The 27,931-nt window shown below is 49.1% G+C and overlaps 1 protein-coding gene across 1 annotated transcript in view; it reads right to left on the reverse strand.

Moving 5' to 3' along the window:
* The window catches only part of LOC146337920 (IgGFc-binding protein-like), a 60,723-nt gene that overhangs the window by 7,649 nt on the left and 25,143 nt on the right, over window positions 1–27,931 (reverse strand). Inside the window, exons 8-18 of the mRNA XM_084816339.1 lie at window positions 26,051–26,630; window positions 24,513–24,712; window positions 20,484–20,625; window positions 19,650–19,978; window positions 16,505–17,078; window positions 13,209–13,804; window positions 10,780–11,344; window positions 6,387–6,976; window positions 4,554–5,124; window positions 2,157–2,356; window positions 541–921 (exon numbers count right to left, since the gene is read on the reverse strand). Of these exons, the coding sequence (XP_084672465.1) occupies window positions 541–921; window positions 2,157–2,356; window positions 4,554–5,124; window positions 6,387–6,976; window positions 10,780–11,344; window positions 13,209–13,804; window positions 16,505–17,078; window positions 19,650–19,978; window positions 20,484–20,625; window positions 24,513–24,712; window positions 26,051–26,630 (4,728 nt within the window). The remainder of the gene's footprint in view (window positions 1–540; window positions 922–2,156; window positions 2,357–4,553; window positions 5,125–6,386; window positions 6,977–10,779; window positions 11,345–13,208; window positions 13,805–16,504; window positions 17,079–19,649; window positions 19,979–20,483; window positions 20,626–24,512; window positions 24,713–26,050; window positions 26,631–27,931) is intronic.

The raw sequence follows: 27,931 nt of genomic DNA on the forward strand, positions 1-27,931 counted from the left end.
TCACTGCCATTGTCACCAGCTGCTATTGCTTCTCATCCTCTTCCTCTGCCATTGCTACCACTTTGCTTGCATGACTGGTAGAGAGCCAGTGAGCAAGTAGGTAGTGGCATCTGCCACTGCTCCTTCCCATCACCACTGTTATCTGAACAGAGACAGAGGCAGGTGAACAAGGAGACTTCAATGGTGAAGAGGAGCAGCAAATTCAAGTGACTTGTCAGTGGGCCCCTACTGGGCTCTGGGCTTTCAGCATGTGCCTGGCTATGCCCACCTGTGATGCCAGCCCTGAAGGTGCCAAGCAAGGTCCTTTGCATACCCTGCTTATGAAGTAAGCAACCCATCCTATCCCTTGATCATCTGTATCACTGACAGAGAAGGGCTTGTGACAGTCCCATGACTGGGGCCGGCTCAGGCCCTTTCTGAAAAGCAGAAAGCAATACAATGAATGCACTCATGTTCCCTCATGCTTTCTCACAAGCTCTGTCTGTCCTCAGCAGCAGCAGGGCCCTCTGTGCACCCCCATGACATGATGTACTTTCTTACCCAAGCCTTCTTGTCCCTGTTAATGGCAATAAAGGCCTCTCGAAAGAAGACATAGACTGAAGCAGCAGCGCTCGCCTCGCCATCACTGCAGTCCCTCACATCCACCATCACCCGGAACCAAGTACGGGCCGCAGAGTTGCAGAGAGAAGCCACCTCATAGAAACCATTGTAGAGTATTTCCCCTGAGGCACCGTCAAAGGTGGTGAGCTGGGCTCCTACGGTGAGGGTACACTGGCCTTCCTGCCGCACACAGCCACGCACACCCTTCTTGAGGGCACATGTCTCCCCTTTCCTGCAGCTGATTTCTTCACAGGTGAGCCGGCCTGAGGCGTGACAGGTACATTCCTCAGAGCAGTCCTTGGAGATGATGGTTTCTTCAGCCTACAGGGAATAATTCCCAAAGTTCATTGATAGAGCGCTGCTCTGGAAATGATTGTTTGTTTGTTTACCTTTTTTTTCTGATGAAAGTGGAGATGTTGTCCCACCAGAAAAAGTTGACATTTCACATTTAGTTTCTGTATTTTGAGGGGATTGTGGGAAGCATTTTCATTTAAATAAATGCTTCCTTCTTGAAATATCAAGTTGAACAAAACAAATTGTGGTGACATTTTCTCACAGGAAAACTACAAAGTACCTCAATTGTGTATATGACTGAGATGCAGGCAGATCAACTATGCATGTTTGCTCAGAAATAAGTATCTTGGGGTTAAATGGAACTTACTCCCAGGTAGCTGTGCATAGGATTGCAGCTTCACAGTGCAATCCTATGCATGCCTTTTTAGAATTAAGTCCCATTAAGTTAAATGGGGCTTACTCCCAGGTAAGTAGGAAAGAGGGAGAAATTTGTTCGGTTCACATTTTCATATGAATTTGTACTACCCAAACCAATATGCAAACTGAAGCACAGTTATACTTGAGTTTATCAGTTTTCCATATTTTGTAATGCAGTTGTCCAATCCAAACATGCTTACAAAATGTGTATATTAGGGGAAAGTGTGCACAGAAATATATGGTGAAAATAACATACAAAAATGCATTATATTAAGGGAAACTGCTTACAAAAAATGTGTGTTTTTAGGCAAAATTGCATTCATAAATGTATCTATTAGGAAAAATTTGCACACACATATGTATGCATTTTTGTGTGGACATAATATATGTCATATATATATGTATGTGTATGTATGTATATAATGTGTGTATGTATGTGCATGTGTATATATATATGTGTGTATATATATATATATATATATATATATGTGTGTGTGTGTATATATATATATATATATATATATATATATATATATGGGAAAAAAGGCCTCTTGAGTCCATCTAGCTGACTTACCTTTTGGCCAGCTGGGAGGGAACTGGAGAGGCCATAGGATATTGCGCAACCTGGCCTCTCCTTTCCCCTCCCTGCCCTACCCAACAGCACACCCCCTTTTCTCCCTCTCTCACTTCTCTTACAATGTCAAAGTTGCGACCTCCTAAGTGAAGCTTTCTGCAGTTGCTGGTGGTGGGGCGGGAGGTCAGGTCATAATGACATCTGTTCTCCTTCTCTCTAGCATTGTTACAGCCCTTGAAAATCAGCCTTCAAGTAACCGCAGTTCACTCACCTTGATGTAGCGCCCATCATGCACACAGCCACACCTGTCCATGGGCACACACGTTTCCCCATCAGACACATAGCCGGCATTGCACTGGCAGCCTTCAAAGCATTTCTTGGTACACTGGGAGGGAGCAGATAGGCCTGCACAGGTGAGGTCACAAGACCTGGTGCACAGCTCATAGTGGCTGTTGGTTGGGCAAGTGAGGGCTGGAAAGAGACGGGAAGCACTGTTATAGAACTGCCAGCAAAAGAGCCCTTGATTCTCATGGGGAGGATCTCAAGGGACAGTTAAATAATGGCAGCTGAACAATATGTATTGTAATGGACAACTTGTGGCCCTCCAGATCTTTTGGCCTACAACTCCCATCATCTCTTACCACTGGGTATGCTGGCTAGGACTGATGAGAGTTCTAGACCAGCCCATCTGGAGGACCACAAGTCACCACCACCCTGTGTTAAGGGATTCGGTGTTGATGGTAGTGGTAGAGGGGTGGAGCAGGCAGAAGAATTTCTCTCTGCTATTGGCTGAGCTGGTCCAGTCCTGGAGAGAGGGAACTCAGGGACACAAGCTTAAGGAAGTAGCAGGAGAAGTGCATAGGGATAGGAAAGATTTGGCCAGGGGGCCTCAGAAGGCAGCAGCCAAAGGAAGCAGGTCTTAGAATTTGAGGGGTGGGACCTTCATTGTATGTTTATTACACCTATACCCCATCCCTCTTCCAAGGGGCTCAGGGTGGCAAATACGGTTCTTGTCTCCACCCTAGGGGTGGACGAAAGTCACTTACCTTTTCTCACAGCTTGTTCGCGGTGGGGGGGAGCGCTTCGCTGCTCCCCCTGCAAAGTTCAGCCGAGGGGGGGAGGCTTCCCGCCTCGCCCGGCCGAAATTCAGGCCGGTGGGGGAGGCTTCCCGCCTCGCCCGGCCGAAATTCAGGCCGGGGAGGAGGCGCCTTGCCTCGCCCGGCCGCGAACACGAAAGTAAAAAAAAACGTCCCCTGATAGGCTACGTGACGATTCACGTAGCCTATCACGGCTAGATCTGGAAAGTCAGCCGTGATAGGCTACGTGAATCGTCACGTAGCCTATCACGGGTGACTTTAAAAAAAAAAAGCGCGTACGCGAATGGCGGCCCCCATAGGGAGCCGCCATTCGCGTTCCTTACTTAGTTGCTGTAGTCTACGTCAATGTTTACGTAGACTACGGCGAAAATAAGGGCAACGCAAATAGCGTTGCCCTTATTTTCGCCGTAGTCTACGTAAACATTGACGTAGACTACAGCGACCAAATAAGGAAGGGGAATGGCGGCTCCCTATGGGGGCCGTCATTATCCGTACACACTTTTTTTTTTTTTTTTAAGTCACCCGTGATAGGCTACGTGACGATTCACGTAGCCTATCATGGCTGACTTTGCAAATCTAGCCGTGATAGGCTACGTGAATCGTCACGTAGCCTATCAGGGGACGGTTTGTTTTTTTTTTTCTTTCATTGCAATGGCGGGGGCGGCAGCCGGTCCAAAGACTGGCTGCCGCTCCCGCCCCGCTCGAACACCAGACGAACCGCCAGCCGGACCCGCCGCCGGGAGGGACATTCAGGGAAGGTAAGTCCCGTCCCGGGGGGGGCGGGGGGCGGGGGGGAGGAGGATTTCTCCCCGAAACTTGTTCGGGGGGCCGAACACGTTGGCGCTCGGCCCCCCGAAGTTTCGGGGAGAAATTCTCCACCATCCCTACTCCACCCCCACTCCCATTTTAGCCTCATAACCACCCAGCAAGGTAGCTTAGGCTAAGAGATAGCGACTGGCCCCAGGTCATTCAGTGAGTTTGTGTCTCAGTGGGAACTTGAACCTGGGTTTCCCCCAGCAGTGCCAGTTCCAGGTTTCTGTGAGCAGGACCCTCTCAATGGGCCCCGTCCCTCAGTGAGTCTAGCTTCTCACCACCATTGTCACTGGTGTCTGTTGCTCCTCAGCTTCTTTTCTCATTATTGCTAACACTTGCTTGACCGGCAGAGAGCCAATGAGCAAGTAGAAAGTGGCATCTACCGCTCCACCTCCTCCTCATCACCATTGCCTTGGACAGAGTGAGAGGCAGGTGAAGAAGCAGGATGCCATGGTGAAGAAGAGGAGCAAGTCTAGGGGACTCTTGCCAGGGTGTGGGCCTTGGGCAGGTGCCTGATCATGCCTACCATTGACACCGGCCCTGTCCCCCAACCCTAGCCTGATACTCTAGCCACTGTGCCAAACTGGCTCTCAGGAATGAGGGGAAGCAGAGGTACAGGAGGAAAAAGAAAAGAAAACAGGGAGAGAGAATGGGCAAAGCAGAGAGCTGTATGTGGCTTAGAGCTGCAGAGAGACAAGGCGGCAGGCCTAGAGTAGATGTTGACCACAGCAGAAGTAGATCCATTCTCAAAAACTTACGGCAGAAGGAGGCTGTCCTCCAAGCCTTGGGATTTGCTCCAGCTGCTTGGCACGCAGCCACATATGCCTGAAGGCTCTGGCAGAGGGTATCGTTTGCCCCTTTGTCAGCACACATGTCAGAGAGGCAGTGATTAAAATACTCAGTAGGCTTCACCACATGGTGACATTCACTGAAAGGGCCTGTTGTGGCTTCCATCAGCCCACACGAACTCTCGTCCTGGTATGGCCTTGTCTTGATGGTGTCGCACAAGGGACAATTCTGCCCACAGTCATCGGAACAACTGGCATTCTTGACTGAAACCTTCCAAGATGCTCCGAATTCTGTGACGTTCTGGGTGCTCCTCTCATCGGGCAGTTGGAATTCATCTCTCCTGTCACCATTGAAGTTGCCACACAAGCCACATACGTGTCCTTGATAGGTGCTGGGGATAAACACCAGGATATATTGGGAAGAATCATAGAGGACCTTGAGATCAAAATCAGTCTGGACTACAATATTCTTCCCCTCTTGATTTATCCAGACTTTTGTTCTCCCTATCATCAGTGGCAGCGTGTAGGCCTCTCCGTCCACCTGTGCCAACAAAAGAGAAAAATCCATAGACCACTTGGCTAGAATGAAGGGAGACACAGGGCAACACCACATTTTCCCAAGGGTAAAGGAAGCATGAGCAAGCCAGCCAAAGAGCACCAACTTCCTGTTTTCATGCTTTCATCAAATGTACAACTCCTAATCCTGAGATACATGATAGGTTTCCTCTTTGTAAGTTACACTAAGAATACAGAAAGAGGAAACCCGAATCACAAATGCTTCCTCAACTCACCATCTTGTAACTTACAAACTCAGGTGGCCATGTATCCCCTTCTACAGAGGACAGTCCTCTATTTGAAGGGCAGCTAAAGGGCAGTGCTCTATTTTGAAAGTGTCCAAGTCTGGTATAAAGATAAAGAACTATAAGAAGGAAGAGCACGAAGGGGCCTTGAAATTGCCCATCAACTGTTAGCACCCGGACAGCAGACACACAGGTCATCTCGTCATAGACATCCAAACTAAATTATAATAATTCTTTCTAAATTTGCATCGATTCATATAAATCAGCACATGCACATTTTATGCAAACCAGTGTCCTGTTTTGTCCTCCTTTTTTATGATGCGTGTCCTCTCTTTTTTAGCAATTCATAAGTGGCCACCCTAGATGTGACTAACTTTTAGCTTGGTGGCAGGGCCAGTGTCTACATCCTGCATCTTTGGGCCTACACCTGATGCAAGTCTTGGGACCCCCCCCCCTTAAAAAAAACAAAAAATCCCAACATTCCAGTTAACACCAGGGAACATGGTCTGGGAATCACCACCTTCATTTCCCACAATTCCACTGATGTAGTGCCACTTGGGGGCACTGTGGGGAAATTAAAATGGCAACTAGATGCAGACACCAGATGCTGCTCTTGGCATTGCTGCTGCAGCTTGCCTACCTGCCTTCCTGCCACTTCTGCAAGGTAAGCCTGTCTACAGAAGAAGGGGCCCACTGGAGAGAACTCTCCCCAGCCTCCCCCAAACCTGGAACCAGCCCTGCCTGGGGCATATTTCATAACAGCTTTCTCATATATCATTTCTTGGACACAGTACTGACCTTTAAGGCTAGGGAAAAACTGCACACTGGAAGATCAACACTACCCAAGGAAAGGCAGTTGTCCTGCTGGGGATATAACTCAGTTCCACCCACTGTTTCTCTGAGGAAGTATGAGACTTTCACATAGTGGAGGGGTTGTCTGTACATGGGCAGGAGAGTCAGGTCTGTTGACTTCATGGTAACATGAACAATAAAGGGGACCTACCATAACCTTCCAGGCCATTCCCTTTACAAGACTGATGGCATAACCATGAACGGTGATGACAACCGTCTTCAGCAGAACTTTGCGTCCAGAGCTCTCATTCTCCACGACCACAGAAAACCTTGTAAGCTCAGGATCCCTGCTGCAGACTTTGGCCAAAGTGTAACTACAGGAACCTGGGAAGGTGAAGGTCCATCCATCAAAGGTAAGGTAGTGGCTTCCTCTGACCACGCTGCATTTGGCACAACCCATGGGGTGGCAGCCTTGGACACCATTCTTCACCCTACATTCCTCTTGGGCCCCACAAGAGACCTCCTGGCACTCCACGACGCCATTGTCTCTGCAACGACATCTTTCCTGGCAGGAGGGATTGGGGAAGAAATCATCTCCCTTTTTGTAGTATCTTCCCTTGTATATACAGCCACAGTCGCCCTTGGGGACACACTCATCGCCACTCAGGACAAAGCCAGTATTACAATAGCAGCCTTCTTTGCAGGACATCTTGCACCCATCAGGAGCTGAGAGGCCATGGCAGGTGACGGGACAACCATTTCCGCAGAGATCGTAGTGGGTGTTGCGTGGGCAGGAAGGTCCTAAAAGAAAACATAGGAGACCAAATAGGTGCAAAAGGAAAGGGGGGTTGTACCAATGTCTCAGGCTAAATATCGTCTTGGTGAGAAGGGAATCAGGACTTCCAGGCAATACGTTCTACACTTTTTCTGACTCTTGCACAAAAGAATAGGGCTGAGCAGAAACAACTCCCCAACACACACACAGACAACCCAGATTTGCCACCTATTTCAGGCTGTAACGTGTGTGTGGGGGGGAGTATTTTTCCAAGAGGGGAGGCTGTAATATTTGCCCACTTCTTGATGGCCCTGGTAATGGGGGAAGTTGTGTTCCCTGATGCTGCTGGGTACCATTCCTTTTTCTTTACTTCCTTGCAAGTCACCAGAGTGTTACTCTGCCTCCAATTTAGCTTCAAACTGTGTCATGTAGCCTAATATTATTCCAGCCTAGTGCCTTGTGGCTACCAAGAAAGCAGCGGCAGGGAGTGCCGTCACCACCACCACCACCGGGACGAGGTGGTGATAGCAGGGGTAGCTAGATCGGTGGGCATGAGTCATGAAACCTTTTGTCCCCTCTTCCAAACACCACATTTAGCTAAATAAGAGAGCAATCTTATGGGGGGAGATGGCCGACTCTGAACTCGGAGGCGACCGCCTACCCGCCACTGCAGGGTAGGAGGAGTGGTGAGGAGTGCATCCCCTCTGTGTTCCAGCCACAAGGCAGTCATGGTTACACAGCTGATTTCAGCTGACTAGCTGCGGGACCTCAAAGAGCAGGGTGGGGAGGCCGGATGACACATAGGAAGTGTCGTAACGGCACTTCCGACCTCCCCGCCCTGGCCTCCCCCAAGAAATGCCACATTTCCCCCACTCCGCACTGATCTTCTGAGCACGGAGCATGGGTCCAATCCACGCTGCCTACAAGGTAGCACGGGAGGGGTTGGAGCCGGAGGGCGGTTCTCCGGGAACTGGCCAATCTTACGGCCATCTAACCGCCGACTAGCGGCCATAGGATTGCGCCCTAAGTTTTTGTAAAGGGTTTTTGTTTTGTTTTTCTAAAAGCTATCACTGCCCTTTATTTTATCTTTACCAGTTATACTAACAAAGAGGTACACTTGTGACAGTCACTCGAGCTGTCCCTATTCTAACTAGCAGATGGTACCAGGGCCCAAGCTAGATGACAGCATTTTTGGGGGGGGGGAATATAGGATTGTTCTGTTCCCTGGGTCGGAGCTCATAGACAGGGCTTGGAGCTCGGAGCCAAGAAACCACACTCCCCACCCTCCTCGCCCCACCCCCTTTGTAGCTGGCATGGAGAGAACCACACCAGCTACCTCTCCATGCTTACAAAATGGAGCGTGAAGGTGTGGGAAAAGAGGCATACCTAGGAATATCCCCAGGTATCCCCAGCCGCCAGCCGGCCTGAGCCACCCTATCCCCGAAGCCTCTGCTAGACAGGCAATTTAGCTAAAATACAGAGCTGGAGGACACGTTCAGAGGCTTAGAAGCAGCCAGGGCTCATTTAATGTAAACTAGGGCTGTGCCCCGCTTTGGCCCAAGGCCTAAACCCCAAGTCAAAGTGGGCTGCTTGCTTTGGGCTACTTTGTGCCCCTTCTGAGGTGAAGCGGAGGGGGCATTAAGCGGCCCGGAGCAGGTCAGGGGCTCGGTGTGCTTCAACCCCTGGCCCAGAGCCCCCCCCCCAGCACCTCCAGCTCCTTACCTGAGCCGCCTTCTCCTCACTGCCGCTGCGCCACCACACTGCCACCGCCGCCGCACTGCAACCTCCTAAGGCTGGATGCACGGCGACTCTTCTTGCAGGGAGTCGCCATTTTTAAAATGGCAACTTCGTGGAACTTCCAGAAGGTTGCCATTTTAAAAATGGTGACTCCCTGGAAGAAGATGAGTCGCCGCGTGTCCAGGCCTCAGGAGGCAGCAGCGGGTGGCAGCAGAGGCAGCAGTAGCAGAGGAGGAGGTGGCGGCCCAGGTAAGGAGCTGGGGGGGGTTGTGTGGGGACATCGGGGGGGAACCCATCTTCGGGTTCAGGCCCAAGGCAGGTCAGGGGGCCCCAAATCTGCCCGAGCCGGATCGGGCCTGACTCAGAAGCTGCTAAGTGTCTTCTGAGTCGTATTGGGGGATCCCTGCACAGCCCTAGTAAACAGCATCAGCTGGGGGGCCCCAATGGGAGATTTCCTCAAAAGCAGGTAGCCTTTCAAATGGAGGTTTTTTTCTCAGGACCACAGCCTGGGAAAAAAGGGTAAATTCCCTCTCCATGCCTGCTATGATCCACATAATGACCAGCTCCTCCTCCACCTGATGCTATTTACATTTTAAAAAAAACAACAACCCTGTGTATTAATTCAGGACAAGCTTTTAGGGGCCACATTCCAGTGGTGGGCAGGGCCAAAAGCAAAGGGGGTGGAGTCAAAAATGCAAACAAATGCCAGCATACTGTAGCTGAAAGTTCTTAGTGCCAGTCAGTAGGCCTTATCAGAGGGATTTCAACTTTTAGAATGGGGGAAAACCTGCATATAAGCTGAGAAACCAACAAATGATTGGTAGTTTGGAGAAAGGGGGTAGGGCTGAGCAAAAAAGGCATGACACTCTGGGCAACTCTGGAGGGCTGGATTTGGCCCCTGGGCTTGATGATCCCTACCCTGTGTTAAAATAGGGATGTGCCTGCACTCACCCCAGCAGCCTTGTTGAGCTCCATGGTTGCCATTTAAAAAAAAATTAAGTGGCATTCGCAAAAATGCACATTTCCACATACGCAAAGATGTGCATTCGTAAAAATGCGCGTTTTCGCACACACTCATATATGTGCATTTTTGCGATTGCCATTTTATTTTTCAAAAACTGGCAACCACAGAGCTTGATGAGGCCCCCAGGGTGAGTGCAGGCCACTCGCGAAGCACGGGCAAGCGGCGAGCAGGGGCTTGGCGAGCAGGGCTTGGGGGTGCGGACTAGGGGTGTACGAAACCCCGCTTACCTGGCTCCACCGGGTTCTGCAGGTGGGGGAAGGTGCTCCGTCCCTCCCCCTGGAATCCTTCCCAGGGGGGGAGGCACTCCGTGCCTCCCCCCAGAATCCTGGCTGGCTGGCTCTGCTCCGCAGCCAGGCCATGGAGCCGCCGGCCGGCTCCGGCCACCCGCAGCCGGACATCCAGCCGCTGGGCAGCCCTGCAGGGACGCAAATGGCAGCTGTTGTAGCCGCCATCATTTACGTCCCTGTAGTGAGCTGTGATAGGCTACGTAAAGATTTATGTAGCCTATCATGGCAGGGGGAAAACCCCAGTGTACGCAAATGGCGGTAGCCGCCGCCATTTGCGTACGCTGGGGTTCCCCCCCCCCACCGTGATAGGCTACATAAATACTTATGTAGCCTATCACGGCCTCTGCAGGGACACAAATGGTGTCCCTGCATTAGCCGTGATAGGCTATGTAAGTATTTACGTAGCCTATCACGGCTGAAGGAGGAAGCAAATGGCGGCCGCAGGATGGCCACCATTCGCACAGCAGCGTGGACGGGAGCAGGTAAGTGCTCCATTTCACGCGCCTTTCATGGGGTGGGGACGGTGGGCAATTCGTCCTGAGCACCTTTCATGGGTTGGGGGGCGGGGGCTTCGTTCCGCGACAGTTTTTGAGGGGCCTATTGCTCTGGCATTCGGCCTCACCAAGATCCGTCATGGACATGGGGGGTTCCACCAGATTCCTGAACTGAGTCGGGTGCCCACACCATCCCTAATTTAATATCTCATCTACTTTGCCCCTGATAAAGGCCCTCTTGCTCTGGTCCCCAGATGTTACCAAATGAAACCAGTTCTAATACTTACTGCAGAAAGAGGCTGATCGCCACTGCTCAATCCGGATGCCCTGAGTTTGGCAGGCTGTCACGTAGGCAGTGATGGCACTACAGAGAGTTTCATAGTGGCCCTTGTAGTAGCAGACATCAAAGACACAGTCCTCAAGGTAGGGAGTTGGGTCGATCACTTCATAACATTGCCTGAACGGTCCATCCTTTCTGGAGAGGATCCCACAGTACTGGTCGCCCATGTAGATTTCTTTCTGTGCTTCAGCACAGACTGGGCAGTTGATGGTGCATCCATTCACACAACCAGGAATCTCACCTACCTTCCAACTCTCAGCAAACTGGGTGGCATTGGCTGCCTGCCTCCCATCCTTCATGATCAGATCATCACCAGGTTCCCCATTGTCATTGCCACAGAGGCCACAAACTGCATTGAGATAGCTTTTGGGAACTGTAACATAGACAAGTCTGTTCCAGCTGAAGGTCACGGTAAGATCAAACTTGGTCATTACAAGGACATGGGCTCCACTGATGTAGGCCTTTACCATATCTTCGTGGTAGAAGGGCAAGTCCACAAGCACTCCATCTACCTACGGGAGATATAGAGGACATTGGGTTTGTTCCAGACATAGTCAGGATTAGAGCAGACGTATTGAAATCAACAGGACTTAAGTTACCCATGGGTATATTGAGTCTCATTGATTTCAATGGATCTACTTTAAATATGACTACATCTGGAACCAACCCATTGGCAAGATGTCAAAATCCAGGGTAGACAATTGAGGAGAACGGATTAAGAATTTGACTGAGGCTGCAATCCAAAGCACACTTAATAGGGAGTAAGCCACATAACACAGTGGGACTTACTCCTGAGTAAATATGAATAGGATGGCACTTTAAGAAGCCTATTAGGCTCAGTTCCTTGCTGTAGAATGGGGGGGGCATCCTATGCATAGTTGAGCATTGGTGGGTTTTTAGGATTCAGTTCCCAGAATATTGAGCCAATTGATAGTGATCAGAGTGCCAGACTAGGCCTTGGGAGACCCACGTTCAAAGCCTCACTCAGGACACTTGCTTTATCTCAGCCTCACCTACCTCACAGGATTGTTGTAAGGATAAAAATGGGAAGGGGAACCATGTATACCACCTTGAGCTCCTTGGGAAGAAAGGCAGGATGTAAATCAAATACATACATACATGACGTATTTGAAAGGGGAAAAAATAGTAGATGTCTATCACGGGGAATAAAAGAAAGTAAACACAAGATTTGAATGTTATTACCTTATTTAAATCACATATGCATGGGGCAAAGCAGGTCTGTGGATATCATAGGCAGAATGTGCACCATGGTCATTAAAAGGCTGTTTTTAGATCAACCCACTACCAGCAGCACCACCAGCAGCTTCTCTCATATTATTAAATAGCATTAAAATTGGCAGTTTGCAGAAATGTGCATAGCACAGCTGATATTCAACTAGATCTAAGGATGTATAAGATAATTTCTGAAAGGTTCATTTTTCCTTTGTGAACTCAATTTGAGAGTGGGGGGAGTCCAAGACAGGACTGGACCACTTATTTTTCATGTCAGAGAAGAAGATTTCTTGAGGTATAACATGGATAAAAGCCATTCTGTCTCCTTTGTGTGAGATCTCTGTAGGGAGACCGGAGCAAAAACTATCCATTTCAAACATTCTGATCTGTCCACTGTTGGAGACAAGATACTGGGCTGATTAAGGCATGCCTAGAACTGCTCTTCTTATGGCCCAAAGCTGTCAATTCCTCCTGAAATGTAATATTAATATCACATTTTTCCTAGTTGTTCAAACTGGTTTAACTAAATAATCTCAGTAATGTTTACAACAATATTTTAACGATAGGTCAATATGATTACCCCCATTTTACAGGTGGGGATTCTGAGGCCAAGAGATAGGGGCTTACCTAAAGCATCCCAGTGAATTCATAGATGAGCATTGACTCAGGGGCTTTCACAGCTCATATCTCAAGACTATTAATTGCTATACTCCCTATCCCTGTACCTGGAATAGAATCCATCTGGGGTGGAGCTCAGCAAGCTTTGATCAGCTCAGCCCCCTGGACTTCAGGTTGTCTTTTGATCTGCAGCAAATTGGACCGACTAGCGGATTGTCAGTGTGTGTGTTTTTAAAAGAAAATTGCACAATTACAGCCACCATTTGCACAATTTTGTGGAAATTGGGAAATTAAGGCTGCAATTTGTGCAAGTTACACAAATTATGCACATTTGTGCAAATTGTGACTGCAATTTACACAAATCTCTTTGTGCAAATTGGCCGACACACACAAAAACTACATTAAATGTCCCCGGAGTTTGGGGAAACCCCCCGACTCTGCTTGCCAATGGAAGTCGAGTCAGGCATGCTGCGGAACTCCAGCGAACCCAAAAACTGCCAGTTTTCCCATGATGGACATTCCTACCTGGATTGTGTGAGGATACTTCTGGAAGACTGTAATGGTCCTATTATAGACTTCCAAGGTAATCACAGAAGCGAACGGCATTGTCTTACTGCCTTGGCTGTTCTGGATCTTGATGGTGAACGGCGTGAGAGTAGGATCCTTGGAGCAGAGCCCAACCAGCTGGTAGACGCAAGTGCCAGTAAAATCATATCTCTTCCCATCAAACGTGGTATAGTGATGGTCGCCAGTTGCTGCACAAGTGGTATAGCTTCTGGGGTGACAGCCCCGGATCCCATCAACCATGTTGCATCTTTCACTAGCCTTGCAGCTGGCTGGCTGGCACGTCACTATGCCCAGCTTGGGATCACACCAGCAGCGAGAGGTGCATTTCTCATCAGCCCAGAACTCCTCATTGGGCTTATAGTAGAGGCCATTGTGGGTGCAGCCACACCTCCCCACAGGTACGCATTTGTCAGAGCTGAGCACGTAGCCGTTGTCGCATTGGCAAGTCTCCACGCAGGGCTTATCGCAAGTCAACGGAGCAGATCGGTTGGAGCAGCTGGCTGGGCAGGCGTTTCCACAGGCCTCATAGTGGCTGTTCTCAGGACAGGGCAAAGCTGCGAGCGGACAGAATGGCAAAGACTTTACAGCAAATAAAGTGCCGGCGACATCAAGTGCCGGTGCAACATACAACACTAGCACTTCTCAGTCAAGTAGTGGGGAAGGCCAAACGTCTGCTTGCTTTGGGGCCCGATGTCTATCACCTCTCCCATGTCCCTGCTAGTCTTAGTGGCTACCTGCACCACAATCTTGGCTGCCATATGGCTTTATGATACAATGCATGCACGTGTGCACCAGGAAACCTTGCAAGGAGAGGAATAAGGAGCCGTGGCAACAACACTAGGAAAGGCAGAAGCTCAATAGATTTAATGTGGCCTGTGCAATGGAGGTTTATGAGGTTGACACATTTATCTATGGCATGACCACACTTGGAATGCTGTGTACACCGCATCCAGTCACTGCACCTAAAGAAGGATATTGTAGACTTGGGAAACAGTGCAGCAAAGGGCAACTAAAATGATCAAGGGGCTGGAGCAACTCCCTTATGAGGAAAGGTTACAATACTTTATTGTATTGTACTTGTTTTGGAGGGCTTTAAAAGAGATTGGACAAATTCCCGAAGGAGAAGGCATGGTGTTTTAAATCTGTATTTTAAATTCCGGCACTGCTGCTAGGTTTTATTGTGGTTGTATTGTTATAAAAAGGTAAAGGTGTCCCCAACCAGTCGTGTCCGACTCTAGGGTGCGGTGCTCATCCCCGTTTCTAAGCCGAAGAGCCAGCGCTGTCCAAAGACGCTTCTGTGGTCATGTGGCCGGCATGACTGAACACTGAGGTGCACGGAACGCTGTTACCTTTCCCACCGAAGCAGCACCTATTTATCTACTTGCAATTTCTTGCTTTCGAACTGCTAGGTTGGCAGGAGCTGGGACTGAAGAAGGGGCTCACTCCGTCACGCGGCACTCGGCTCTCGAACTGCTGTCCTGCCGACCTTCCAGTCTGCAGTTCAGCATCTTAACCACTAAGCCACCGCGGCTACCCATGTATTGTTATACTGTGGTTTTAATGTTCTATATATTTTATATTGTTTTATTGTGTGCTGTTTGGTTTTAATTTTTGTGAACCGCCCAGAGAGCTTCAGCTATTGGGCGGTATAGAAATGAAATGAATGAATGAATAACTTGGGACTATTTAACTTAGAAAAAAAAATGGCTAGGAAAGGGAGACATAATGGAAGTATACAAAATGATGCATGGTGCGGAGAAAGTAGATAGTGAGATATCCCCACCCCCTTTCCCATAATACTAGAACCAAGGGTCATTCCATGAAGCTGGCCAGCAGGAGATTCAGGATGAACAAATGGAAATCCTTCTTCACACAGCACATAGTTAAACTATGGAATTCACTACCTCAAGATGTAGGGATGGCCACCAATTTGGAGGGCTTTAAAAGGGATTGGACAAATTCCCGAGGGAGAAAGCCATCAATGGCTACCAGTCTTGATGGCTAGATACTACCTCTGGTATCAGAGGCAGTATGCTATGTACACCAGTTGCTGGGGAAAATGGGCAGGGGAGTGCTGCTGCACTCACATCCTGGTTATGGGTTTCCTAGGGGCAGCTGGTTGGCCACTATATAAGCAGAATGTTGGATTAAATGGACCTTGGTCTGATCCAGCAGGGCTCTTCTTATATTCTTCTCACTCCATCCCATTTTCCTTACTGGATGCAATAATATAGGAGCATTATTCCCAACACTGAGGCTAGCTACATAGCTATGTTGGCCCCTCCTCATCTAAAGATAACAAGTGTGTGTGTGTGTGTGTGTGTGTGTGTATACAAACATTTACAGGCGGCACTTTCAACAAAATGTTACAGTGTATCTCCATCCTCTAGCAGAGTCCAAGTGAGCCAGTCACACCCTCCTTGAGGAAATTCCACTCCCACTACCACCCACAAGGTTTCCCACTTTTCTTTCCCAACAGGCAGCATTCTGTGGCCACTGAACATGCCCATCTCACACAGGGCTGCTCTTCAGATTCCCCCCCCCACACACTGGTACTTTTTTACTTGCTTCTCAGCTACTCTGTTTTAGCTCCGTAGTCATTGGCGATCACTGCCTGAGTTCATTGTTAGAGGAAATATAATCTGGAAATATTCCTGGATAAAGCACAAAGAGCATTCTCTGGGATCTGGGCCTTCCTTAGCACATCATTTGACAGGGACCAACTAATACACAGCCTGGGCCATGTCCTTTGAGGAAGAGGAAGAGGGAGTGGCCAGGTGCCCTCTTTTACAGAGGGCCATCATTTATTGAAGGGCTGTCAGACCTCTATTTTGAAGGTGTTTGCTATTTGAAGGGTTGTACAGTCCATCTGGTTTGTTAAAGATAAAGAACCATGGGAAGGAAGAGATGGACCTTGAAGTTGCCCATCAACAGCACAGCAGATGGAGCAGGGAACACAGGTCACCTGGTGTCAGTCTTCCATACTATAACATGATTTATTTATTTATTTATTTATTTCTATACCGCCCAATAGCCGAAGCTCTCTGATGATGAACTGTATTTCTATGTAAAGTATAATAATTATTTCTAAATTTGCATCTCGACCTATAAATTAGCATATGCATTCATATTTGGGGGGGGAGTTTGGTGTTCTTTTTTGTCTTGTTTTTGGGGTGATGCATGTCCCCTTTTGGGGCAGTTCATAGTAGCCACCCTAGTGCTGACTCCCTCCCACTCCGCCAATCTGTACTCACCACAGCCGCTCTGCGCCCTCCAGTCATGGATGACCACGCCTTCTTTGTGGCAGTTGCTAGCATAAGCATCCAGTGCTTGGCACAGGATATTTTTGGCACCACCGTTGAGGCAGACGTCGTAGATGCATCTGTCAAAGAAAGCGTCAGGGCTTAACCTGTGGTGACATTCGTGGAAGGGCCCCCCATGCAATTTGGAGATCAGCCCACAGAATTCCTCGCTTTCAAAGAGCTGCCGTTTGCTCTCTTCACATCTTGGGCAGCTCCCATGGCAGACGTGCCAGCAGAAGGGGTCATGGTCCTGCACTTTCCAGCTTCCAGCCCACTCCACCACAGAAGCGGCCTTCTTCCCAGCAGATGTCACCATGTCATCATCCGGGTCTTGGTTGAAATTCCCACAGAAGCCACAGACGGCACCATGGTAGCTGTTGGGCATGGTGATTACCAGCAGCTGGCTCCAGTCAAATGAAACTTCCAGGCTAAAGTCTGTTTCCAGTACAGCTTTCATGCCACTCTGGAAAAGCCGCACCTTCCCATCCTTCAGAGTCACAGGCAAGCTAGTGAGGACACCGTTGAGCTAGAGACAGGGGGACAGAGTCATAAATATATCTCTATCTGCAAAAGGACCTTCACTTGCCCAGGTAGGAGCCAGGGACTGTGTCGTATAACTGCCCATGAATAACTGTGTGAAACCATCTTCTGTTTCTCTAAAGGAGGGATGCAGAGCCTCTTGCTCGGGGCCCAAAACTGGCCATCTGGAGTACCTGAGATGTCCATGCCCATTTCCTCTGGCCCCGCCCTTTCACCCAACCACCAATTGTTTGGGAGAATCTCAGCTTTTGTGCCTTTTTTTGTGCAGTTTCAGTCAGAACCAGTCAGAACTCTAAAGGAGCTCTCTAAGGTGCGTCCACTGTGAAAAAAAGGCAAACTCTGTGTTAGGCATAATTAGAAAAGGAACTGAGAATAAAACTGCCAATATCATACTGCTCTTATACAAATCTATGGCCACACTTGGAATAGTATGTACAGTTCTGGTCACCACACCTAAAAAAAGATATTGTAGAGCTGCAAAAGGTGCAGAAAAGGGGAGGTATAACGATCAAGGGGCAGGAGCATCTCCCCTATGAGAGAAGGTTACAACAGCTGCAATTGTTTAGCCTGGAAAAAAGGAGGGTAAGGGGAGACATGATAGAGGTCTACAAAATTATGCATGGTGGGAATGTGGATGGAGAGACATTTTTCTCCCTCTCTCAAAATACTAGAACCCGGGGTCATCCTATGAAGCTGATTGGTGGGAGATTCAGGACAAATAAAAGGAAGGTACACATCACATAGTTGAACTATGGAATTCACTGCCACAAGATGTAGTGATAGCTTTAAAAGGGGGGTGGAAAATTCCTGGAGGAAAAAGCTATTAATGGCTACTAGTCTTGATGGCTATGTGCTTCATCCAGTAGGGGTGTACGAACCCCACTCACCTGTCCGGTGTGGGGCATCTGCGGTGGGGGGGAGGCAATCTGTCCCTCCCCCCAGAATCCTCCCCAGCCGCAGCCAGACTTCCATCTGGTGCCGGTCTGTGGCCGCAAATGGCGTCCGGCGTAGCGGATTTACCTGGCACCTATGTTGTACTCCTTTTGGTGCCTGGTGAAGACCTTTTTATTTTCCCAGGCATTTTAGCATTTTAGCTTTCTAGACTTTTAGCTTTGCTGTTTTAAATCTGTATTTTAAATCCCTCCATTGCTGCTAAGTTTTATTCCGGTTTTATCTGGGTTGTATTGTTATACTGTGGTTTTAATGTTTTATATAATTTATATTGTTTTATTGTGTGTTCTTTGACTTTAATTTTTGTGAACTGCCCAGACAGTTTTGGCTATTGGGCGGTATAGACATGAAATAAATAAATAAATAAATAAATAAATAAATAGCTGAGAAGTACCAGAACTGGCAGTGTATCCCAAAAACCCTTGTGCTGTGGGGCTAAATATGGACAGCTTCCATCTATTTCTAGTCCATGTCAGTTTTGCATGCATCCATTCCATCCAGGTCCACATTCATCTGCAATTTTGTTTTAATTAACAAACATTTGCAGGAAATTTTGTATTTAAATATGCATTTTTTAACACACTTTCCCACAATATATGCTTTCCTAATCATATTTTCTCTCAAAGTAGGCATCTTGAACTGTATTTTATTCTAGAACGTGTGTCTTTATATGCATCCCAGTACATGGTTTGAGCCACAAACTGCATGCTAGTATCTGGAGAAATGCAAAATCCAAAGGATAACGGTGCTCTGATCTGCCTGTTAGTTTGGAGGTGTGGATCCAGTTGGCTTAGTTTGAAATGCGGACTGAAAGTAATTCCCAAGCAGCCTTATATCTAGGGCACGCCTCTCATTTGGCAGAAGGCCTGGCCATATGGATGTGCATCCCTTCCAATCCAGCTAGGCTAGGCTCAGGCAACTTTGGTGGGTGGGGGAGGTCCATGGGCTTCTTTTGACCCCCACACACACACTCCCCCTGCAGGCCACACTCCTGCTGCCATTGCACCACTGAATCCAGTGATGCAGCAGTGGCAAAAAAAGAAGCTTTAAAAGGACAAATTTAGCTTGTTGTCTTCAGCAGCCTCGTGGCAGCAGCATGGAACACACCTGAGCATGGGGCGGGGGGAGCATTTGGCTGATGAGCCATGTGTCGCCCACCCCTGGGCTAAGTTTTGTACTAAGTGCTTTGATACTGTATCTTATGTTTCTAATGTTTTGTACATTGCATTATTTGGTGGTTTAAATGTGCAACAAACAAACAAGGAAGGAAGGAAGGAAGGAAGGAAGGAAGGAAGGAAGGAAGGTAGGTAGTGGTGACTTAACACATTGTTAAATGATCCCCTTAATGGATCTGGGCCTTAGCAAGCACTCAGTGCTATGGACCCCTAGTGCCAAGCAAATGCCCAAGAGATTGGATCCAGAGTTAGTCATATTCATAGTAGACCCATTGAAATCAAAGGGACTTCAGTTTGTCATGACTACCTTTAGTCTCATTGATTTCAGTGGGTCTGTTCTAAGCATGATGAGTAAATCTGGATCCAACCCAGGGTCTCCACTATTTCTGTCCTGATGCTGTGCAGTATAGGCCCCACTGCAGGGAACTCACCCGGATTTGGCCAGCTTCCTTCCTGTAGATGGAGATGTTGTGCCCGTACACATAGATATTGATCTGTCTCAAAAAGGAAATGTCCTGGCTGGCCCGGTTTTCATTCTTCTCTTCCACCGTGAACGGTTCCAGCATGGGGTCATTGCCACAATACTTGGCAATGGTGTAGGTGCAGGTGCCCTGGAAGTCAAAGTCCAGGCCATCGAAGGTGTGGTAGTGAGGTTCTCCCCAACCCCAGCAGGTCTCGCTGTAATTCGGGATGCACTTCGCTGTGCCGTTCTGTACCTTACATGTTTCTTTGGTCCGACACGTCAACTTTTGGCAAAGATCTAAATAAAGACATTGTGATGGGTTGGGCAACAGCAGTAGCACTCCTGCACAGGGTTGTCCGTTGCCGGGTAATCCAGCCCTTTGGGGGGAATCCTTTTTCCGGATTTCCACAGCACCCTCAGCTCAGCTTGCATTTGCGAACCGAGGCCTGAGTTTTTCTGGAAATCTGGGAACTTTATCGGTGCTTTTTAAAATTATTATTATTTCCATAAATAGACGTTTGTGCAAATTGCAGCTGCAATTTGTGCAAATATCAATTTATGCTTTTTTTTTTTAAAGTGGAAAATCCACCAGTTGGGTAGCTCCTTTAGAGTTCTGACTGGTTCTGATTGAAACCCAGAGCAGATTCACTGGCCCACTGACATCAGAGCCACCAGCCTCCACTGGCAGTCCTCTTCTTTTAGCAGCAAAGTGCTGCATGCATTCCTCTCTGTGCAGCAATTCTGCCATGTTGAGAGTTGAGAGCCAGGCCAGCTGGATCTGAAAACACCTCTAGTTACTCACCGTTATTGATGCAGGTCACGATCCCATCCTGGACTTTGCAGGTCTCACTAGAAGCGCAGCTGTGGGACTGGCAGGTGACTCCCTGGCCTGGCTTGCACGTGCAGAGTTGCTGGCATTCATTCAGGAGGACCTTTTCGTTGGGCTGCAAGGGCATTTGCCACAGGAAAGTAAACCATTACATGACTTAACACTACAGACTTGGTGGTCCAATACCTCTTTCAGTTTCATGGAAGACAGATTGAGGAACAGAAGCCTGGCAATTTGATTCCTAAACCCTCTGCTCTAACTATGATATTGCTTTAGCCCAGGTGTGTTGAACCTCAGCCCCAGGGCCCAAATCCAGCCTGCTAGTGGTCCCTGTCTGGCCTTCCAAGATTCCCCAGAGAGCCACCCCTCCTTCCCTTGGCCCCATCGCCTTTCCCTTGACCACTGACCATTTATATATTCATTAATGAACAGATCTGTGACCATATAATAAACTTTGATTAACTGATGGATGATTACATTTATATCCTGCTTTTTTCCCCCTCTTGCAAGGAACCCAAGGCAGCTTACACGGTCCTCCTCCTCCTCCTCTCCATTTTATCCTAACAACAACCCTGTGAGGTAGATTAGGTTGAGAGTCACACCTGACCCAAAGTCACCCAGAGAGCTTCATGGCCAAGTGGGGTTTAGAACCCAGATCTCCCAAGTCCCAGTCCAGAGCTCCAACCACGATACTACTCTGATGGTTTCCTAGCTTTTGAGCAGCTTTTCCCCATTCTAAAAGGCTGAATTGCATCTCCTATGATGGACTGGGAAACCACCAAAAGATTGGCAGGTGAGGGTTAGGGTGGGGCCAGGGGAAGGGGAAGGGGGCAGGGCCTTCTCGTAATCCCTGGGGGGACAGATTTGGCCCCCGGATTGGAGGTTCTGTACCCCTGTTTTAGGGTATGCCTGCCTGCAGAAGGTGCCAATCCCTAGTATCTCCAGATGAATGTAATAGAATAAATCGGGAAGGGACCTCTGCACTGGGCTAGATGGAGCAAAGGCCTAACTCAATGGGCAGTATCCAACTGTATCATCCCATTAGAGCAAATGACATTGCACTAGTCTGAACTATGCACAAGAGAAAAATCCAACTGAGGTTACCTATGTGCAAGCACTGTTGTGGAAGCAGTTGTGAATTATGCTCATGCATTCTGTTGTGCAACCCAATATGCATAATTCTTGTGCAACCCATTGCAAAACCTGCTTGTGCAACCCATAGGGATGTCAGAGAATTCCACCACGGATCTCGGTGAGGCCGAATGCCAGTGCATTCAGCCCCCCCGAAATCCATGGCGGAACGAAGCCCTCCTCCCCCCTGCTCCACGGAAGGTGCACGAAACGGAGCACTTACCTGCTGCCGTCCACGCTGACTTGCAAATGGCGGCCACTTCTGCGGCCGCCATTCGCTTCCTCATTATAGCCGTCATAGGCTATGTAAATAACTACATAGCCTATCACGGCTAACGCAGGGACACCATTTGCATCCCTGCAGAGGCCGTGATAGGCTACGTACGTATTTACGTAGCCTATCACGGAAAAAAAAAACAGCGGACGCAAATGGCGGCGGCTACGGCGGCCACCATTTGCGTTCCCTTTTTTTTTGCCATAATAGCCTATGTAAATATTTATGTAGGCTATTACGGCAAAAAAAAAAAAACAGAACGCAAATGGCGTAGCGGCCGCCATTTGCATTCCCCCTTTTTTTGCCGTAATAGCCTACGTAAATATTTACGTGGGCTAAAATGGCGGGAAAAAAGGGAACGCAAATGGCGGCCGCCATAGCCGCTGCCATTTGCGTCTGCTGTTGTTGTGGGTTTTTTGCTGTGATAGGCTACGTAAATATTTACGTAGCCTATCATGGCAAAATACAGGGACGCAAATGGTGGCAGCTATGACAGCCATCATTTGCATCCCTGCAGGCTGCCCAGCGGCTGGATGTCCGGCTGCAGCCGGAGAGAATTTCAGGAGGGACGGAACGCCTCCCCCCCACCGCGAATGTCACCCTTTGAAAAGGTAAGTGACTTTCATACATCCCTAGCAACCCACTGTGAAACCTGCTTGTGCAACTAGGGATGGCGTGGGCATCTGCTTGAGGCTTGAAGCCTCGAGAGAAATCATCGGTTCAGCCTCCCGGGTTCCTGGTCCCATAATGAGCTGCCTATCACCAAGAGGGGGAAGAAGGAAGCACCCCCGTTGCTACAGCGGCAGCAGCATGGGACAGGCTGGTTGTTTTACCTAAGTCTCTTACACTTACGTAAAATGACCAGCCTGTCCCTCACTGCTGCTGCTGTACCAAGGATGGAGGAAGGAGGAGAGGTGCTGCCTTCTTCCCCTCTTTTCCCTGATGCAGCTATGCTGGAGGCAAGAGAGATAGGCTGATCATTTTATGTAAGTGTAAGAGACTTACGGAAAATGACCAGCTTGTCCCTTGCCACCGCTGCTGTGGCAGGTGGGGGTGGAGGGAAGGAGGAAGCACCTATCCTCTTCTCCCCTCCACCCGTGCCTTCTACAGTGATGGCAGCGGGGACAGACAGAGAGGGACAGGCTGGTTGTTTTACAAAACTCTCTTACACTTACATAAAATGACCAGCCTGTCCCTCACCACCACATCTGCTGTAGCAGGGGTGGGGTGGAGGAGGAGAAGAGCGCATCTATCTTCTCCCACACACTGCAGTGGCGGCAGTGGCAGCGGGGACACCCCTGCAGCCGCCCACACCTCAATGTGAGCCCCATCTTCTGTGAAAATGGCAGCTTGCATTGAGGAGCCCGAGCCGTGGGATGTCCCCAGACTGCTCGCCAAGCCCTCCAGGGCTCGTGCAGCCCAGCTTGCAGGGGCAGGCGGCAGCAGAGACTCTGCGAGCGCCCACGCTTGGTGGGCACAAGTGAGTTCTCTAGGGATGTCAGAGAATTCCGCCACGGATCTCGGGGAGGCCGAATGCCAGTGCATTCGGCCCCCCGAAATCGGTGGCGGAATGGTCTGCCCCCCCACCCCCCCGGGACAAGACTTATCTGGGGCGGATCTTCCTGGTGGCAGCGGCCCCAGCAGCGGCGGCTCCGGCAGCGGCGGCTCCGGCGGCCGGTCTTCTGACCGGCTGCCGCCACCGCCATTTCCATTTCAATTAAAAAAAAAAAAAAGACGTGATAGGCTTCGTAAAGATTTACGTAGCCTATCACGGCTAAGTTTAAAAAAAAAACTGTGATAGGCTACGTAAATCTTTACGTAGCCTATCACGGCTGACTTTAAAAAAAAATGTGTGTACGCAAATGGCAGCGGCCATGGCCGCCGCCATTTTCATTCCTTATTTTGGTACGTCTTAGTCTACGTGAAGATTTACATAAACTAAGACGGCGAAAATAAGGGGAATGCAAATAGCGTAGCGTCCACTAAGATGTGCCAAAATAAGACTAAGACATGCCAAAGTAAGGAACGCAAATGGCGGCGGCCGTGGCTGCCGCCATTTGCGCACGCACGTTGTTGTTGGTTTTTTTTTAAGTCAGACGTGATAGGCTACGTAAACATTTACGTAGCCTATCACGGCTGACTGCAGGGACGCAAACGACGGCGGCTACGGCCGCCGCCGTTTGCGTCCCTGCTAGCCAGCGGCCAGATGTCCAGCTGCTGGCGGAGCCAGCCAGCGGCTCCGCAGAATCCCTGCGGAGCACAGCCGGCCAGCCAGGATTCTGGGGGAGGGACGGAGTGCCTCCCCCCCCACCACCATCAACATAATCCGCGAAAGGTAAGTGACTTTCATACATCCCTAGAGTTCTCACATCCCTATGTACAACCCACTGTGAAACCTGCTTGTGCAACTGGTTGCACAAGCATAATGGGTAACCACGGGCACAACAGAAAGATTTAGCAGAGCTCCATTATCACTATTTGAGTTTGTGGAATGACACCATTGGATACTGCCCAATATAAGGAGTTCTTTACGTATCTCCCAAATACACTAAAGTTATTCAAGGCCCTGCAGCACTATGTCCTCTAGGGGGCAGCACCTTATAATAGTGTCCATTCCAAAAACAGCCACAGTCCTTCACTGTGACACAGCCAAGACCATTGAAGTAGTAGCCGTCGTTGCACTGGCATCCTTCTGTGCATGTCTCGGGGCATGTTCTGGAGTCAGTGGTCCCGGCACAGTCAGCGGAGCAGAGATCAGCACAGACCTCATAGTGGCTGTTGGGAGGGCAGCTCAGAGCTATAGGAGAGAAAGAAATGTGCAAAAGACACATGACTGAGGGCAAAGACCTTCAGCATCTGTAGTAGCTGCACCTACTTCATTCTTTGAACCCAGCCAGCGTCTTCCACGGGGACAATGGATGTTATGGGCAACTTTGACTGCAAAGAGACTAATTCTGTAGAACTAGAAAGATAGTGATGTCCCTTTCAGTTTTTCAGTGAACAGAAGATACCTCCCTCCATTTATGAACTTGCTAAGCTTAAAGCACTAAGAAGGGATTGACTGTAGTATCTGGGGGGCTTCCAGGTGAGGCTTTTAGGCACCATCACCCTGCCTTGTTCATTTAATTTTAATGGGGTGGGAGGGGTTGAGACATTGTCAACTTCTATTTGTAACACTACTGTATTTTCCCATCGCTGCTTCCATCTTTTTCCTTATCACAGAATATCCATTTTGTCAAAAAAAAAATCCAGACAAGATTCCTGCACAAGTCCTTCTGATTGGTAGCTCTAGGAGTCCTCCATCTGGAAGAACCCCTGGACTGCATATACAAACACGTGCATCTGCCCCTCTCCCTTGAAACAATTGTCCTATTGAAAATGGACTTCAAAACAATGCCCATAACTAGCAATGGGCTAACTTACCCTGGGTGAATTGGTTAATTCCTCGGATAATAACAAACTCACCTATACAAGCTCAGATGAGAGTTCTCCTTTAAAATGAACTCTCATTCCATACAAATAAACATTGGTGCATGTGTGTCAAAGTGCATCTTGGGAGCTGTAGTTGGGACACCCATAGTGTGGCATGAACCATGTTATGTACCTCCTTCCCAAACGGTTATTTTCATGTGGCCTGCCTATGTGATGTTTACTCACCATCATTTATCACCATATATGGACTATGGCGGAGAGAAGAAGATGGACCCACAGAGGAGTCCACCACCTCCTCATCGTGCCAGTGCTTCAATGATGATGAGGAAAGCAGCGATGGGTGCACTGGATCATTCAAGTCAAGGGTTAAACCAACTGACTCAGCCCATGGACAAAATGGCATTGTTTAGATACAGACTGCACATGTTCAGAAGCTCACAGTCAATTCTATACTTACTAGTGAATTTGTAAAATATGTAGGTCCAGGCTCATTAAAAAGGTGAGCATTACAGATGGGTAAAGTTCGATCTGAATAATTACAAAATTTGGAGCATTGCTGCTCATAACCTAAGCTGTTCTCCACTCCTGTTCTCCTTCCTTTTCCTTTTCTCTATTCTTTGGTGACACTTTCTCCTCCCCCAAATACACAATACTGTCTTGTTTCCCTGTTTTACTACTTGGAACTCAGCATTATGGTACTCACGGCAGAATGACAGACTCCTCCAGGGCTGGATGGGGATCTTGGCTTCTTGGCAGGCAGACATGTAGCTCTGGATACCCTGGCACAAGACCTCGCTGTTGCCATTGCCCAGGCAGAGGTCATAGATGCAGTTACTGAAGTAGATACCGGGGTCCACCTTGCTGTGGCAAGCTCTGAAGGGGCCATCAGAGGCAGTGAGGAGCCCACAGTAGTTGCGCTGTTTGAAAATGTCCTTCTTCCTTTCCTCGCAGACTGGGCAGTTGTTTCTGGAGCATCCATCTGAGCAGGATCTATCTTCCCCAGGGACCAGGACCTTCCAGGTAGCACCAAATGCAGCCACATCAGAGGTTACCTGGCCACCAGGGAGCAGGAACTCATCATCCTTCTTCCCATTGTAGTTCCCACAAAGGCCTCGCACCTGGTCTTTGTAGCTGCTTGGGACAGTGACTGTCACACGGTAAACCAGATCATAGCTCACAATGAGGCCAAAGTCTGTCTGGATCTGAACTTTAGTGCCCTGCTGATAGGCTCTGAGACGTCCATCAGAAAGGTCTATGGGGAGAGACTGGAACACTCCATTCACCTAGAAGAAGAAAAGGATGAGCAGGGCATGCTTTCGGTAAGAGGATGAGCACAGCATATGCAATAGTCACTGTGAAGGGAGGAGGATCCCACCGGGACCTGCCCCAACCTCCCTGCGAGGGAGGACCACTCAGGACCCAATCCCGGGATCCCCTTCCCAAAAACAGGACTGGCCAAACCCGGCCTTTCAGACCCCCCAAAATACCCAGTAGCCACCTTCATAAGCCAAAAGGCACTGAAATTAGCATTGAGGTTATGCAGAGATATCACACCAACTAAAGGTTGAATAAAGGTTTATTAAAATCAGAATAAAGGGGTATAGGGAAAGGGAAGAATGGAAGTAGCAAGTTACATAAGAGGGTAAACAGAGAGCTTCATGAACACACACCCAAGCAAAATAATAAATCTACCTGGCCATATCCTTGCATATGGATCTCCCTGGATAGCAACCATCTGTCTGCAGGTCCAGAACCACCAGAATAAAGGGAGACGCCATTCCTCGACCTCAGCTCACTTTTAAAGGCGTGACCCCATCTTCTGGCCTTCGTTTGCTGCTCTGCAATGCCAGGTCTGTTACCCAGAAAACCTCCCTCATCCATGACATGATCGTGGATGAGGGTGCAGACCTGGCATGTATTACGGAGACCTGGCTGGCCGAGGCTGCTGCTCCAACCCTTGCCGCCATGTGTCCAGCTGGACTTTCGTATGCACAGCAGCCAAGGGCTGGAGATCGGGGAGGGGGAGTGGCTGTTATCTACTGAGAGTCCTTGGTCTTCACCAGACCCCCTCTCTGGTAGACCAAGGTTGCTGAGTGCTAGGAGTGCACGAAAGTCACTTACCTGGTCTCGCAGCTTTTCGCGGTGGGGGGGAGGCGCTTCGCTGCTCTCCCCGCGAAGTTCAGGCTGGGGGGGAGGCTTCCCGCCTCGCCTGGCCGAAATTCAGGCCGGGGGGGAGGCTTCCCGCCTCGCCCAGCCGAAATTCAAGCCGGAGAGGAGGCGCCTCGCCTCGCCTGGCCGCGAACTAAAAAGTTAAAAAAAAAAAAACGCCCCCGTGATAGGCTACGTTAATCGTCACGTAGCCTATCATGGCTAGATCTGCAAAGTCAGCCATGATAGGTTACATAAATCGTCACGTAGCCTATCTAGGGATGGCGTAGAATTTCTCCCCGAAACTTCGGGGGGCCGAGCGAAAACATGTTCGGCCCCCCGAACAAGTTTCGGGGAGAAATTCTCTGCACCCCCCCCCGCCCCCCACACCCTCCCAGGACGGGACTTACCTTTGCCGAATGTCCCTCCCAGCGGC

Source organism: Heloderma suspectum, chromosome 10, assembly GCF_057233095.1.
Source record: "Heloderma suspectum isolate Gila_16-S chromosome 10, 16-S_ref, whole genome shotgun sequence".
Lineage (NCBI taxonomy): Eukaryota > Metazoa > Chordata > Lepidosauria > Squamata > Helodermatidae > Heloderma > Heloderma suspectum.